This window comes from Chiloscyllium punctatum, chromosome 10 (genome assembly GCF_047496795.1).
Source record: "Chiloscyllium punctatum isolate Juve2018m chromosome 10, sChiPun1.3, whole genome shotgun sequence".
NCBI classification, from domain to species: domain Eukaryota; kingdom Metazoa; phylum Chordata; class Chondrichthyes; order Orectolobiformes; family Hemiscylliidae; genus Chiloscyllium; species Chiloscyllium punctatum.
The window spans coordinates 67,954,570-67,970,015 of NC_092748.1; the positions used below are offsets into that span (position 1 = coordinate 67,954,570).

The 15,446-nt window shown below is 42.0% G+C and overlaps 1 protein-coding gene across 14 annotated transcripts in view; it reads right to left on the bottom strand.

Annotated features, from left to right (window-relative positions):
- baz2ba (bromodomain adjacent to zinc finger domain, 2Ba) overlaps positions 1 to 15,446 on the bottom strand; it is a 353,869-nt gene that overhangs the window by 76,621 nt on the left and 261,802 nt on the right. For all 14 annotated transcript variants that reach the window (XM_072579429.1, XM_072579427.1, XM_072579426.1 and 11 more), the window contains one exon: positions 3,010 to 3,150. In XM_072579429.1, coding sequence (XP_072435530.1) covers positions 3,010 to 3,150 — 141 coding nt within the window. The remainder of the gene's footprint in view (positions 1 to 3,009; positions 3,151 to 15,446) is intronic.

Here is a 15,446-nt window from a genome sequence, read left to right on the forward strand (position 1 = left end):
GACCGGAAAGCTCCACCAACCAGCATGTTCCAGTACTTGCGAGAAGTAGTTTCTAATTTGGTGCCAGGTTACAAAGTGCAGTTTTTTTTAAAAAAAGTGAAATACGTGCACACACACACACACTTGTATCAAATTTGAGGACAGGTCAAAACAATATTAAGGTCTTGCTTTTTTTGCATTATTGTCATAACAGACTGACAGTGACAAAATGTTTGCTGAGAATATTTAGTCAGGCAACCATAATAATGATTTGAAAACTGGCTCCTTTTAATCAAGGGTAGCCATGTGGAAGTGCTGGTGTTGGACTGGGGTGGACAAGGTCAGAAGTGTCGAGTGAATTCTGAACTTTTTACACAAATGTAGCAGGCAAAGTCACTCCATAAAATAGCAGTGTTTTCAGACCGAAGTGATTGCAAAAGAACTGCCAGCAGTTTGTCCTCCTTGTGGTGTAGGTTCATTGTTCCCTGAAAGTGAAGTTGCAGGTAGTCAGGGTAGTGAAGGCATTTGGTACGATTGCCTTTATTGGACAGTGCTTTGAGTTCAGGGGTTAGGATGTCATTTTGCAGCTGTACATGATATTGTTGAGGCCACTTTCGGAGTACTGCACTCAATTCCAGTCTCCCTGCCATGAGAAAGATGTTATGAAATGGTTCAGAAAAGATTTACAAGGATGTTGCCAAGGTTGGAGAGTTTGAGCTATAGGGAGAGGTTGAATAGGCTGAGACTATTTTCCATTGAGTATTAGAGGTTGAGGTGGGATCTTAAAGAAGTTTATAAAATCATGAGGGGCATTGATAGGGTGAATAGTCAAGGTCTTTCCTAGAGATAAGGGAGTTCAAATCTAGACGGCATAGGTTTAAGGTGAGATGTGAAAGATTTAAAAGGGACCTCGGGCAACATTTTCACGCAGAGCGTGGTGCATGTATGGAATGAGCTATTGGAGGAGGCTGGTACAATGATAGCATTTAAAAAGCATTTGGATGGGTATATGAAAAGGAATGGTTTAGAGGGATATGGGTCAAATACTGGCAAATGGGGTTCGATCAGTTGAGGATACCTGGTCAGCATTGACAAGTTGGACCGAAGGGTCTGTTTCTGTGCTGTGCATCTCTATAACTCTATGCCTCTCAATAGCGGAATTCTTAACTGCTGGGTTAGTTGGCATTTTTGACTTACTAGCATGACCCAATCCCAATGTCAAGTGACCCAAATTTTATCGTTCTTCTCTTAAATCCCTGACAGACAGCCTATTCCCTCAGAAAAAAATTGATCCTATGGCTGATCTAGAATCTCTCTCTCACTTGGCTATTTATAAAAACTGCCATCATTAAATCACCATTCCAGCAATTAGCCTGTTTTCCTGACTCTCCAAAAAAAAAGTGAGTTGTTTCTACACCTGCTCATTCAAATAGCACATATCCATGATGACATAAATAACCAAGCAATCTGGTGAAATAAAGAAGCTTCTTAAGTGGGCAATTCATGCTGAGAATTACTGCTCTGTCTTACATCCCTCCTGCCATCGTCACCTGTGGTCTACATTCCACTCAGTGGCTCTGCTGAGCAAATAAAAAGCTGTTGGCCTCTGATTGGCTGGCACCTGTTGCTGAGTGGGATATCTGCCCAAGGACCTTGATCCTTGTGAAGGCCTACTGCAACCAAGTTAAGTGCCTGTGCCATTTAATGCAGCAATACAATCTGTCACCAACATTACATTTTACCCTATCTTTCTCTAGTTTTATTATTACTATTCTTTTAAATCAAGCAAAGTTAAATTTAACAACTCTTATCTTTTTCTATGTTGAAAACTCATTCCCATCAACTTCAATGAATAAAGTCTCTTCACTTCTGCTCTTATTCAACCAGCTGCAATCCAAATTTCCTTTGCCATCCCAAATTAATTGAACTACTCGACAATCAGTCTTTGTGCGTCCCTAATTACCTTGGTAATTCAGGAAATGTGTCCTTCCTCACTCCAATATATTTTTAAATTAAATGCTTCTCATTGCACTCTTCTGGTCACTAATTTACACGAGCCACACTTCTTCAAAGACAATTTGTTCATATTTATCACAAGGCAAAACAACGGTATTCACCTCTTATCCTTACTGGATGTCTCACTCTTACTTTTAAGACCTACTGATGATTGATTGGTTCACCACAACCTTTCTTTAGGGGAATTGGGGAATGGCAATAAATATTGACATTGACATTAATGTTTTCATTCATGACCATATTAAAAGCCATGTCCACCACCCTCAAAACAACAGACATATCTCCAGTACTGAGTTACTGTCATGAAGCTTAGTCTCTTTGCTGTCAAATATTTACCTCTCATCGACAACTTTTAACTTTCTATAAAAACAAAATGCATTCAAGAGTGGAATAACACTGACATCTGAAAAGATATTTCCAAAAGCTTTTCTTGAATACTTAAACAAAAAGAGAAACATGTCAGCAGACATATTATGCTCATCTCATCTCTGACCTATTTCCTCCATCATTTAATATGTTTCATTTTTAAACAATGCTATTGTGATTAAGACTGCACTGAACTTTTTTCCTCATATGGCATTTAAGCTGCAAATACTCAACTCTGCATTTTCCTCAGCTTTTCTCTCCACCCTATTTATTCATGTATTCCTTTGAGAATGAACACATTTCTATTGTAATTTGATTTGTTTCCAAGATCTCAAACTCTTCTACTTTTTCTCTCACTACTTTTAAGATCTCTTAATCAACAGTTTTTGGATTTTATATCATTCTTTGCGTCACTCTTTTTGAGAATGTTCGTGTTTCAAATTATCACATTTCATGGGCTCTGATCATTATCTGGTCAGAACACTTAACAACCCTTGTAAGCAACATTCTCATTTCAAACAAAATATGCATGCATACATACAAATACAGTGCTGAGTTCAGTGGAAGAACTGACAAAAGGTTTCATCCTATGAACAATGAACTATTTGGGGAATTTAAAAAATTAGTTAATTGTTGTGCAAGATTTACCTTATGATCTGACAAACACATATCTTCATTAGGTTTCTTTAGCTCCTTTGCCATTTGCAGCTCCAACTTTTTCTGTTCTAATTTCCGTTCTTTATTTAAACGTTTCTCAACCTTCTTCTCTTGCTTTAGTCGCTCCTTTTCCTTTGAGTAACAATAGATTATAACTTTCTTTCTTGTTTCACATGCTTGGTTGAAGAATTCATTAATTTAGTTACACTGATCAATCAAAGTTAGAAGGTCACGACAGCTATACTTCAGGATCAAAAATGAGCAACTTTAACGTTAATATATATGAATGGATCTCTATGACATTGGATCTTGAACAGATCATGATAACTTGCAGTAAGACACAATTCCCTGACAGCCCTGTGCTCACGGACATATATTGGAGCTTAGGTAAGCAATGTCTTGCTTTTGAAATGTTCATCCTTGCTTTCAAATCCCACCATAGCCTTGCCCCTCCCTATCTCTGCAATCTACTCCAGTTCTAGAACCAAGATATCTGCGTTAGTCTAATTCTAAATTTTTGACTTTCCTCAATTTTATCTGCAAGACCATTAATGCAGTGCCTTCAGTTGCTGAGGCCACAAGTTCCTAATACCAGCCTACAGCTCACTGCCTCTCAACCTTGCTCTCTTTGTTTAAGAAATCCTTAAAACCTTTTGGTCATCTGACCTAATTTTTGCTTACATCACTCAGCGTTAAACATTGCTTTACAATGCTCCTCTGATGCAACATAAGTCGTTTCATTATATTGAAGGCACTGTGAACGTAAGCTGCTGTTGTTGATGTTTTGCTGCCAACCTAATCCATGCTTGGAGTATCAAACCAGTTTAATCTCAGCAAAGTAAAATGCTCAGATCAGATAGAGAGCAGTTTATTTTTCATTTAGTAATGACATGAGCACTGCTGGTTAGGATAGCATTTAGCACCCATCTGCAATTGCCCACAGGAAGATGATGAACTGCCTCATAAATAGCTGCAGTCCATGTGGCTTACGTACCACCAACGTTGGATAAGGCTGAAGATACCAGGAACTGATAACAGGCTTAACAATCGGCTGTTATGTGAATGGAATTATGCTGAGTCTGTCAGGTCTGCTAAGAGTTAAAACTGCAGGAAATCAGGAACTGCTGTCTATACTAGATCAGACATATTTGGACAAAACATTTGGGATTGCTCATGTGCATGGATAAGTCCAAACAAGACATGCATTTGGACAAAACTTTCAGAATTGGTCACGTGCACACATAATTCCAAATAAGGGACATACTTGGCACAGAGACATGAATGTAAAGAGCCTGAACCCTATGTTTAACGACACTTCAAAGATTAACCCTACATCGGGAGGCGTAGTGAAGATATCGAATAGTTTCAGCCTGGCCAGATGCAAACTCTTCCTAGTAATAACGTTTGGGGTTAATTTCAGAAATCAGGGTAGTGAAAGACAGTGATTGAGATATCTCTAGTGTTAAAAGTGGGTGTTATTCGTTTAAGTACTTAATAAATTAATTGCGGTTTTATAGAGCTCTAAATGTCTCCACTGTATCTTCGTCTATGTACGTACTGTGTGGCTCAGAGACAGGGAACATATTTATGGCATCCTTGGTGGGAGTTGACAGGAAGTAACTTTAAGTTACTCCAACGCCAGATGAGGTAACCTCTGAATTTTCCAACACCCTGCTTGAAATTAAGAGGGCTGTTGCCCCTTATTAGGGCTTGGATTAAGGAGGTGTCAGGAAGGAAGAGACGGAAATTTGGTAGTGAGAAAAGACTAAAAGAACAGCGAACACACAAAGAAAGTTAGCACTAACAGAGAATAGTAGGTTAAGGGGACTCTGATTAGAGAGGATTTCTGCAACAGTACGTGGCTAGGAAATGGCCAAAGTACTGAGATAGTACCCGGTAGGACTGGTACAGAAACAGAAACACGTGGGGATATTCTTTGGCATATGGCACAAGATGATGTGGGGGAAAAAGACTCTGAGAAAGTGCAGAAAGCTGTAGCCATAGACTGTATGCTAGAAGACTGGGCAGAAAAGCAGCAATGAGACTGAAGCTACAAACAGAGTTGCTGAGCTTAAAGAAGAGATAAAGAGACTGACTGGCCGAGAAGGTTGGGAATTTACAAAGCCATATGGCTCAGTATCAAATGCAGTGAGAGAAATTGATAAGGGAAAAAGAGAAAAGTGAAGAGGAAACTAAAAAGACTCACACAGAGACAGAGAAGTTAAAGACAGTGTACTGATTCAATATCAGCAATGATTGTTGTGCATCAGTCAGCACAGGAGCAAAAGGGGACCTCAGGCAATCATACAAAGTGTATGAAACAGACAGAGAAGTTGTAGAGTCAGGTAATTGCTTAGGGGGATAATATGTGTATTTACGACCCTAACCTTAGAGAAAGGGAGGGTTGTAAATACACAGATTATCGCTCTATGACTGGGGAAGGCTAGCAGATGAAGCAGCCAGATATAGAGGGGAGGAATCAGGGGAATGGGGACCCATCTGGAGGGAGGGGCAGGAGAAAGGTCCACTGTCTCTATGAACCCCCTGCCGATCACGAGGAGACAATAGCCAACAGTGCCAGGTGTGCAACCACAACCACCTGACATTGCATATATCACCTCATGATTTTTGACAGCTAACAGATAAAAACTAGAGTATAGGGGATTGTCATCATGGGGATGACCCCTGAGAGCTGTTCTAAGCTACCCACAAGCAGCAAACCATACACAGGTTAGATAATGAGGAGGAGGAAAAACTAATATTGATGTGTCGCCATCCTACTTACTATACATTCAGCTTTGCCTGAGCCACAAATTGCAGGAGGGGGAACATTAGATCAGTTAAAGAACGCTGTACTGAAGGCTATGGGAGCTAATTGAGGGGTCCCAGAGGAAGTCCTGACTAAGTATAGACATAGGAAAAGGAAGCACCCAACTGCATTTGCCGCAAGGCTGCGTCTAGTGTTCCACAGCGTAAGTGGCCCAGGGCTAGACTGGCAAACTTTGGCCACACCTTTTGACAACCGATGGATCTGTGTACTGGTGTCCCATGGTACAGAGGAGTCACAAAAGGCATGCGAAATGTTCGACCCCTCCAACAAGGTGTGAATGTTGAGGAAAATGATCAGAACTTGGGAAAAGGAGATAAGAGGATATAAGTCTCAGGGAGGACAAATGATGCCTCTTAGAGATCAAAGGGCAGAATGGAGAAATGAAGGAAAGGGATCAGTCCCAAGAGGGCCACCACTACCCTATCAAGTCATAGGAAGATGACATAGGCGTAGACAAGGAGTCCTGCCTACAGCCATGGGAATATAGGACTCCGTGGCTCATGGAAGTGTTTTAATTGTGGCAAGGAAGGGCACAATGCCAGAGATTGTCCAAACTCCTGGAGGGGTAAGGTATATCAGATGCAGGTCCAACCCTTGCCCCCAGAGGGACCCCAGTCTGTGCTACGTAACGTGCAACGAATTGAGGCATCAAGTGGGTTGTACCCAACCCACAATTATAGACTCAAGACCTTTCAATTATGGACATGTGCTTCAAAATGGGTTAGGACAGGGAGACCCTTACTGAACGGTAGGTTAAGAGGCCAACCTTTCAATTTCCTTTGGGACACAGGTGGATCCCACACCACCCTGAAAATAGAAACAGAAATAACCTTAAGTGGTTTTACAGGACATTCTCAAGTAGGATAAATGACTAGCCATTTAAATATACAAATAGGAGTGGTAGAGGTGATGCATCCGATAATAGCATTAATAAAACTCCCAACAAATCAAGAGCATATCCTGCGAATGATTCCATGGCCAGAGCAGGACTGTGCTTTGATCCAGTGAACTGTATGATATGGCAAACACCAGGAATAAGTGAGGAGCGGTTTTTTGCTGAAATCCCTGCAGGACAGTACAAGGCGAGAACGTGTTCAGTGGGAGAAATATGGATCAGTCCTACTGACATGAGTGAGGACCTAATAGAACAAGGAATTATTTGACAAAACCAGAAAGTGTTGCCAAACATAAGCTTGACTGTGGACAGATGAAAGGGGAGGTGTGTATACAGGGCCCAGATCCAAAGCCCCAAAAGCAGTATGGATTCCTCAAGCAGGCAAAAGGTGATATAGAAAAGATAGTGCAAAGTCTGGTAGCACAAAGTGTTAAGGCGAGTTGCCTTGACAAACAATTCACCTCTTTGGCCAGTAAAAGAACGAGACGAGAATTGTAACTCACTATTGATTATCCACAACTAAATAAGGTAACACCCTTAACGCATCCATTGTGGCTACTAGCCCCCAAACCATGATTAAACAGAGTGAATCTGCTCAGTGGTTTACAGTGCTGGATATAAGTAATGAATTTTGGTTAATCCCTTTGTCCAAGGAGTGTCAGCATAAATTTGCATTTACCTCTAGGGGACAGCAATATATGTGGACAGCTTTGTAACCAGGATTTCACAACTCCTCATCAATCTTTCATCAGTGGTTAAGCAATGGTTTGTGGGACTTCTATAAGCCAGACTGCCTGATATAGTAAGTTGGTGATTTGCTTCTGCAAACAGAAACCAAACAGGGGTATTACACCAACACCTGAATGAGTAAGTGCAACTACTAAACAGGTTTGGGTTAAAAATGAATCCAAAAAAGGCTCAGATAATGAGGCAGGAAGTGATCTGCTAACATGGTAGTACTTCTAACCCTGTTTACCTCAATGTTTCTCCTTTGTAATAACAGCGTACACTTAGCAATTCTGTTCTGGCTCACTGTGCTATCATTGCTGTTTCACAGAAAATACACCCATTCAGATGCTGCCGAACAGACATATCAATGATAGCACAGTGAGCCAAAACAGAATTGCTAGGTGTACGCTGTTATTACAAAGGAGAAACATTGAGGTAAACAGGGTAAAAGTACTACCATGTTAGCAGATCACTTATTTTACCAAGGGACACCCCGTGAGTGTCAGGTGGTGACAGAAAATGATCCCAAGGGACTATTTGTATCAAAACAAAAAGGAGGGAATACTGGTAAACAGAATACAGGGAATACCCAAGACAAGAGACAGACAAAGATAAAAATAAAACAGCAAGGGAATCCAAAACACCCTTAAAAGTTTTTGTTGATAGCTCTTCATCTGTACAATATGGAGAATGGAGAACTATTTGTGGTATCTATATGGAAAACGAGCAAGGACAAGAAGTGGATAGCATAGTTCTCAAGCTGACAAAGATCATAAGTGCTCAAGCAGCTGAGTTAGTAGCAGTGGCATACATAGTGAGCCACCCAAATAAACTTCCCCAGGATCTACTATCTATTCATATAGCATATACGTGTGAAACAGTCTGACAGTATATTTACCCATGTGGGAGGCGAGAGGCTTTGTGTCAGCAGATGGGAAAGGTCCTACGTCCACCCCATTGCCGAGGTACATCTTTGAAAACGCGAAAGGGAAAGAATACAGAGTGATGAAAGTAAAAGCTGATTCTAATTTATCACCAAGGGAAATAGAAAGGCAGATGAATTAGTCAAAGGGCAATATCAAGAAAAGAATTGCAGCCACAAATCAAGGAAATAGGAGCATAGAAAGAGAAAGAAGCGGCCCAATCGACTTAGCAGGAGAATAAAGAAAGTATAAAGAATTATAAAAGTATTGGAAGGAAAGGGAGTCAGAGGAATATAAGGAACAAAAAGGCTTACCCGTAAAAGAAAGTGTGCTACTGTGTCAAGTGAAATTTGTAGAACCAGAGAGAGAAAGGAATCAGATGATTTATTGCTACCATGATATATATGGACCCCAAGGGTTAGAAAACACCCTGGAGAGATTGAAAGAGGGATGTTGGTAGTCACAAGAGAAAGGGAATGTGGAACATGATGTAAGCATAGCTAGTTTGTAGTACTTCTTACCATTCATACATTTAATACCACACAAATAACAAATGAATCTTACAAGATGTGAAAGACGTACAACAATGTACTTGCGATAAGACGAGACTGATTGTAACTTTGCTTACATTTATAACTACATTGTAGTACATTGTAGATAAGTACATTGACCTAAATGGCATTTTAAATTACACAACTGAAGTAATGGTTTGTTGAGAATACATCACTGTTAGAAGGTAGTGCTCAGCATTATCTGGAAGTGTCTTGGAGGATGTTGCAAACCTAATAGAGATGATGCTCAGATAAATCTTTGGATCAAAGTGGGGGAGAGAGAAGATGTTGAATAAGGCTGAAGATAACAGGCTTAACAATGGGCTGTTATGTGAATGGAATCACTGAGTTGATCAGGTCTGTTAAGAGTTTAAACTGCAGGGAATCAGGAACTGCTATCTCTACCAGAAAAAACATATATTTCACCAAAATATTCAGGATTGCTAACTTGCATGGACAAGCCCAAACAAGACATGCATTTGGACAAAATGCTCAGAATTAGTCATGTTCACACACAATTCTAACTAAGGCACATACTTGCCACAGAGACTTGTGCATAAAGAGCCTGAAGAAATCCCTTTGTTCCATAACACTCAAAGATGAACTCTGTGCAAGCGCCAGCCTATGTCAGAAGGCGTGGTGAAGACGCTGAACAAAGTTTCAGCTTGGGCAGATGCAAACTCTCCCCAGTAATAATGTTTGGGGTTAATTACAGAAATCAAGATAGTGAAAGATTGTGATTGAGATATCTCAATAGTTAAAAGTATGTGTTTTGCATTTGAATACTTAATAAATTTGTTCATTTTGACAGAGCGGTGAGGAGAGGTGAGGTGAGGTGAGGTGAAGTGAGGGCTGCCAGGAAGGGAAAGTTTTCCCAGATAAAAAAGGGACTTACCTCGGGAGTCAGGCCTCCATTTTGACAGAGCGGCGAGGAGAGAAGGTGAGGTAAGTGAGGGCTGCCGGGAAGGTAAGGGCTTAATTTATATTTGGGCAGCGGCTAAACCAGAGATACTACATGTGTAGTATCTCCCTCCCGCCCCCCCTCCGCTAACCAGAAGAAAGAGACTCTCTGTAAGGTAAGGCTTTTATTTCTTTCTTATTCATATATTTAAGTGCATTGTTTGGTTTTAGTTAGTTCATATAAAGCTAAGTTAACAATGGCAGGGGACCTCAGATGCGTGGCATGTGCCTCTTGCTTGATGTGGGAGCTTAGGAACGTGTCTGACATTCCTGACTCTTATACTTGCAAGAAGTGTGTCCATCTGCAGCTCTTGTTTGACCGCATGACGGCTCTGGAGCTGCAGATGGACTCTCTGTGGAGCATTAAGGGCAGCACGGTGGCTCAGTGGTTAGCACTGCTGCCTCACAGCTCCAGGGTCCTGGGTTCAATTCCAGCCTCAGGCGACTGTGTGTGGAGTATGCCCATTCTCCCCGTGTCTGCATGGGTTTCCTCTGAGTGCTCCGGTTTCCTCCCACAATTCAAAGATGTGCAGGTCAGGTGAATTGGCCATGCTAAATTGCCTATAATGTTAGGTGTATTAGTTAGGGGTAAATATAGGGTAGGGAAATAGGTCTGGGTGGGTTATTCTTCGGAGGGGTGGTGTGGACGTGTTGGGCTGAAGGGCCCGCTTCCATATTGTAGAGAATCTAATCTAATCCGCGATGCTGAGGTGGTCACGGATAGCACGTTTAGTGAACTGGTCACACCACAGATTAGAATTACTGAGAGAGACAGTGAATGGGTGACCAAAAGACAGAAAAAGAGTAGGAAGGCAGTCCAGGTGTCCCCTGCAGTCATCTCCCTCCAAAACAAGTATACCGCTTTGGATACCATTGGGGGAGATGGCTCACTAGGAGAGGGCAGCACTTGTCAAGATCATGGCACCATGGCGGGCACTGTTGTTCAAAAGGGTGGGAAAAAGACTCGCAGGGCTATAGGGGATTCTATTGTGAGGGGAATAGATAGGCGGGTCTGTGGCTGAAAACGGGACTCCCGGATGGTATGTCGCCTCCCAGGTGCTTGGGTCAGGGATATCACCGATCGGCTGCAGAGCATTCTAAAAGGGGAGGGTGAACAGCCAGTTGTCTTGGTGCATACAGGCACCAACAATATAAGTAGAAAACAAGATGAGGTCCTGAAAAAAAGTATTCAGGGCACTAGGAGAGAAGTTAAAGAGGAGGACCTCAAAGGTAGTGATCTCGGGATTACTACTAGTGCCACCTGCTAGCCAGCATAGAAATGAAAAAATAGGCTGATTGAATGCATGACTTGAGAGATGGTGCAGAAAGGAGGGGTTCAGATTTGTTGGACATTGGGACCGGTTCTGGGGAAGGTGGGACTATTACAAAATGGACAGTATACATCTAAACCAGACAGGAACCAATGTCCTTGGGGGAATTTTTGCGACTGCTGTTGGGGAGGTTTTTAACTAATGTTGCAGGGGATTGGGAACCAGAAGAGAAAACAAGTAGGCAGTGAGGTAGAGACTGGAGACTGTGAGAATCATGAAGATAGCATTAATAAAGGGAAGAGTAGGCAGAGAGCAGATGAGCGCAAAAGAACTGGTGGCCTGAAATTCATCTACTTTAATGCAAGGAGTATAGTGTGTAAGGCAGATGAACTTAGGGCTTGGATTAGTGCCTGGAAGTATGACATTATTGCAATCACAGACTTGGTTGAACGAAGGACATGATGATTGGCAACTAAATGTTCCAGGATAGAGACGCTTCAGACAGGACAGGGAGGGAAGTAAAAGGAGGGGGTGGAGTTGCATTGCTGGTCAGGGACGATATCACGGCTGTGCTAAAGGAGGACATTATGGAGGTCTTGGGTAATGAGGCATTATGGGTGGAGCTGAGAAATAAAGAAGAGTGCAGTTACATTATTGGGACTGTATTACAGGCCTCTCAACAGTGAGAGTGAGGTAGAAGAACAAATAGGTAAACAGATTTTGGAAAGATGTAGAGGCAATAGGGTAGTGGTGATGGGAGATTTTCATTTTCCCAACATTGACTGGGATACACTTAGTGGCAGAGGTCTGGACGGGGTAGAATTTGTAAGAAGCGTCCAGGAGAGTTTTCTAGAGCAGTATGTCAATAGTCCAAAGAAGGAAGAGGCCATATTGGACCTGGTGTTGGGAAACAGGTGGTAGAAGTTGCCATGAGGGATTTCTTTGGGAACAGTGACCACAATTCTGCAAGTTTTAGAATACTCGTAGATAAAGATGAGAGTGGTCCTAAGGGACGAGTACAAAACTGGGCCAAGGTCAATTATATCAAAATTAGGCAGGAGCTCGGAAATATGGATTGGACACAGCTATTTGAAGGGAAGTCCACATTTGATATGTGGGAGGCTTTCAAAGATAGGTTAAAGATAGTGCAGGATAGGCATGTCCTGTTGAAGGCGAAGGATAGAAAGGGCAAAATTTGTGAACCGTGGATGACAGGAGAAATTGTACGTCTAGCCAAGAGGAAAAGGGAAGCATACATGGGTCTAGGCAGTTAAGAACAGAGTGGGCCCTTGAGGAATATCGGAAGAGTAGGACAAGTCTTAAACAAGGAATCAAGCAGGCTAAAAGGGATCATGAAATAGCTTTAGCAATCAGAATTAAGGTGAATCCCCAAAGCATTTCATAAGCAGCAAGCAAGTAACTAGAGAAAGGATTGGTCTACTAAAAGATAATGAAGGAAGGTTGTGTGTCGAACCTGAGAGAATGGGTGAGATTCTGAATGATTACTTTGCATCAGCGCTCACGGAGGAGAGGAACATAATGAATCTTGAGATTAGAGATAGAAGTTTGATTAGTCTGGATCACGTTGACATAAGTAGGGAAGATGTGTTGGGTAGGCTAGAAGTTATTAAGGTGGACAAATCACCAGGACAGGATGGGATCTATCCCAGGTTGCTGAGAGAGGCAGTAGCTGGGGCCCTGACAGATATCTTTGTAGCATCCTTAAATACAGGTGAGGTGTCGGAGGACAGGAAGTTTGCTCATGCCATCCCCCTGTACAAGAAGGGTAGTAGGGATATTCCAGATAACTACAGACCAGTGAGGCTGACGTCTGTGGTGGGAAAGGTTTTGCTGGAGAGGGTACCGAGGGATAGGATCTATTTATATTTAGAAAAGAATAGGCATACCAGTGATAGGCAACATGGTTTTGTGCAGGGGAGATCGTGCCTTACCAACTTAATAGAGTTCTTCAAGGAAGTGACCAAGTTGATAGATGAAGGAAGGGCTGTTGATGTCACAGACATGGACTTTAGTTAGGCATTTGCTAAGGTCCCCCATGGTAGACTAATGGAAAAAGTGAAGTCACATGGTGTGCAGGGTGTTCTAGCTAGATGGATAAAGAACTGGTTAAGCAACAGGAGACAGAGGTTAGTAGTTGAAGGGAGTTTCTCGAAATGGAGTAAGGTGGTGTTCCACATGGGTCAGTGTTGGGGCCACTGAGTTTTGTAATATACATAAATGATCTGGAAGAGGGCACTGTTGGTATGATCAGCAAGTTTGCAGATGACACAAAGATTGGTAGAGTAGCAGAAAGCATAGGGGACTGTCAAAAAATACAGGAGGATATAAATAGACTGGAGAGTTGGGTGGAAAAGTGGCAGATGGATTTCAATCCAGACAAATGTGAGGTGATGCATTTAGGCAAGATTAATTCTAGAGCGAATGAACAGAAGAGCCTTGGGAAAAGCTGATGAGCAGAGAGATCTGGAAGTGCAGGTCCATTGTACCCTGAAGATCGCTGCACAGGTGAATAGAGTGGTCAAGAAGGCATATAGTATGCTTGCCTTCATTGGATGGATGGACACTTTGGAGAGGGTGCAGAAAAGGTTTACAAGGATGTTTCCTGGTATGGAAGGTGCTAGCTATGAAGAGAGGTTGAGTACATTAAATTTATTTTCATTAGAAAAAAAAGGAGATTGAGGGGAGACCTGATAAAATCATGAAGGGTATAGACAGGGTGGATAGAGACAAGCTTTTTCCCAGGGTGAAGGATTCAATAACAAGAGGTCACACTTTCAAGGTGAGAGGTGAAAAGTTTAAGGGGGATACACGCGACAAGTACTTCACACACAGGTTGGTGGGCACCTGGAACGCATTACCAGCAGAGGTGGTCGAGGCAGGCATGGAAGGTTCATTTAAGATGTGTCTGGACAGATGCATGAGTAGGTAGGGAGCAGAGGGATACAGATGCTTAGGAATTGACTGTCAGGTTTAGACAGAACATTTGGACGGGCTCAGGATTGGAGGGCCGAAGGACCTGTTCCCGGGCTGTAAATTTTCTTTGCTCTTTGTTCTAAATGAAGTGTGAGTTTATAGAGCTCTAAATGTCTCCGTTGTATCTTCATCTAAGTATGTATTGTTATTTCTCAGATGGGAAAGTCCTGTTGGAGAGGGAGTCTCAAAATTTTGTCCAAGTGACAACAAAATAATGATTTAAATGCTTCCAATTCGTGGAAATGTATGTGACTTGGAGAGGAAATTGCAAATGGTTTCCTTGAGTCTGGTGTCCCTATTTTTCAAGGTGATAGTGGGTGGAAGGTGCTTTGGTAAATTTCAGCAATCCATCTTGTCAATGGTACATGCCGCTGCCAATCTACGCCCCAATCCCGAATTCACGATAGTCTGTGGGCTCTCCATTTCTTGCTTGAGCTAAGACTAAAGTAGTCCCCATACATTACTATCACTCCCCTTCAGGTGACTGAACATGATTTTACATGGAATCATTTCTCAATTAACTCCATGTGCTTCCTCCAATAGAAGGTGATAGTGTTGGTGCCGAATGAAACTTATCTATGCCTACCTTTTTCTGGGATATGTAGAACATTCTTCATTCAGTCCTATTTCAGGGCCCCGCACCCCTACTTCCTTTTCACATACACTGATAGTTGTATCCTTGCAATTTTCTTTTCTCATCCTCAACTGGAAAATTTAATGAATTTTACTTCCAATTTTCACCCTTTCATGGCACTTGTATAGTCCATTTCTGCCTTTTCTTTTCCTCAATTTCAGTTTTCATTTTTAGACATAAGCCATCAACCAATATTGACTAAGTCTATACTCCCACAGACAGCTTGAGTGTACTTCTTCAGACTCCACTTCCTGTAAAAGGCCTATTCTGTTTTCTGCTTTAATCATATCTGTTCAGTCAGTGCCAGTTTCCACATCAGTACTTCTGAAAGGTCTTTCCTTTTCCTCAACTGAAGATTTTTCAATCACCATGACAGGCAGAGTCCTTGATCATATCCATTCTGTTTTCTGTATTTCTGCTCGTCTTTCTCTCCCCATCCCTTAAATGATCATCGGGCTCCTCCTGTCCTCAACCCCAAGCTCCCCATTCACCACATTCTCCTCTGCCATTTTTCATCATTATGATTCTACCAGTCTTTCTTTCCCATGTAAGAATTTTAAAGATATCTTCCCCTCCGTTGCACCCTGGTCTGCTCCTCCATCACTCTAAATGTCCTCTTTCTGTTCTCATACAAGCACAGC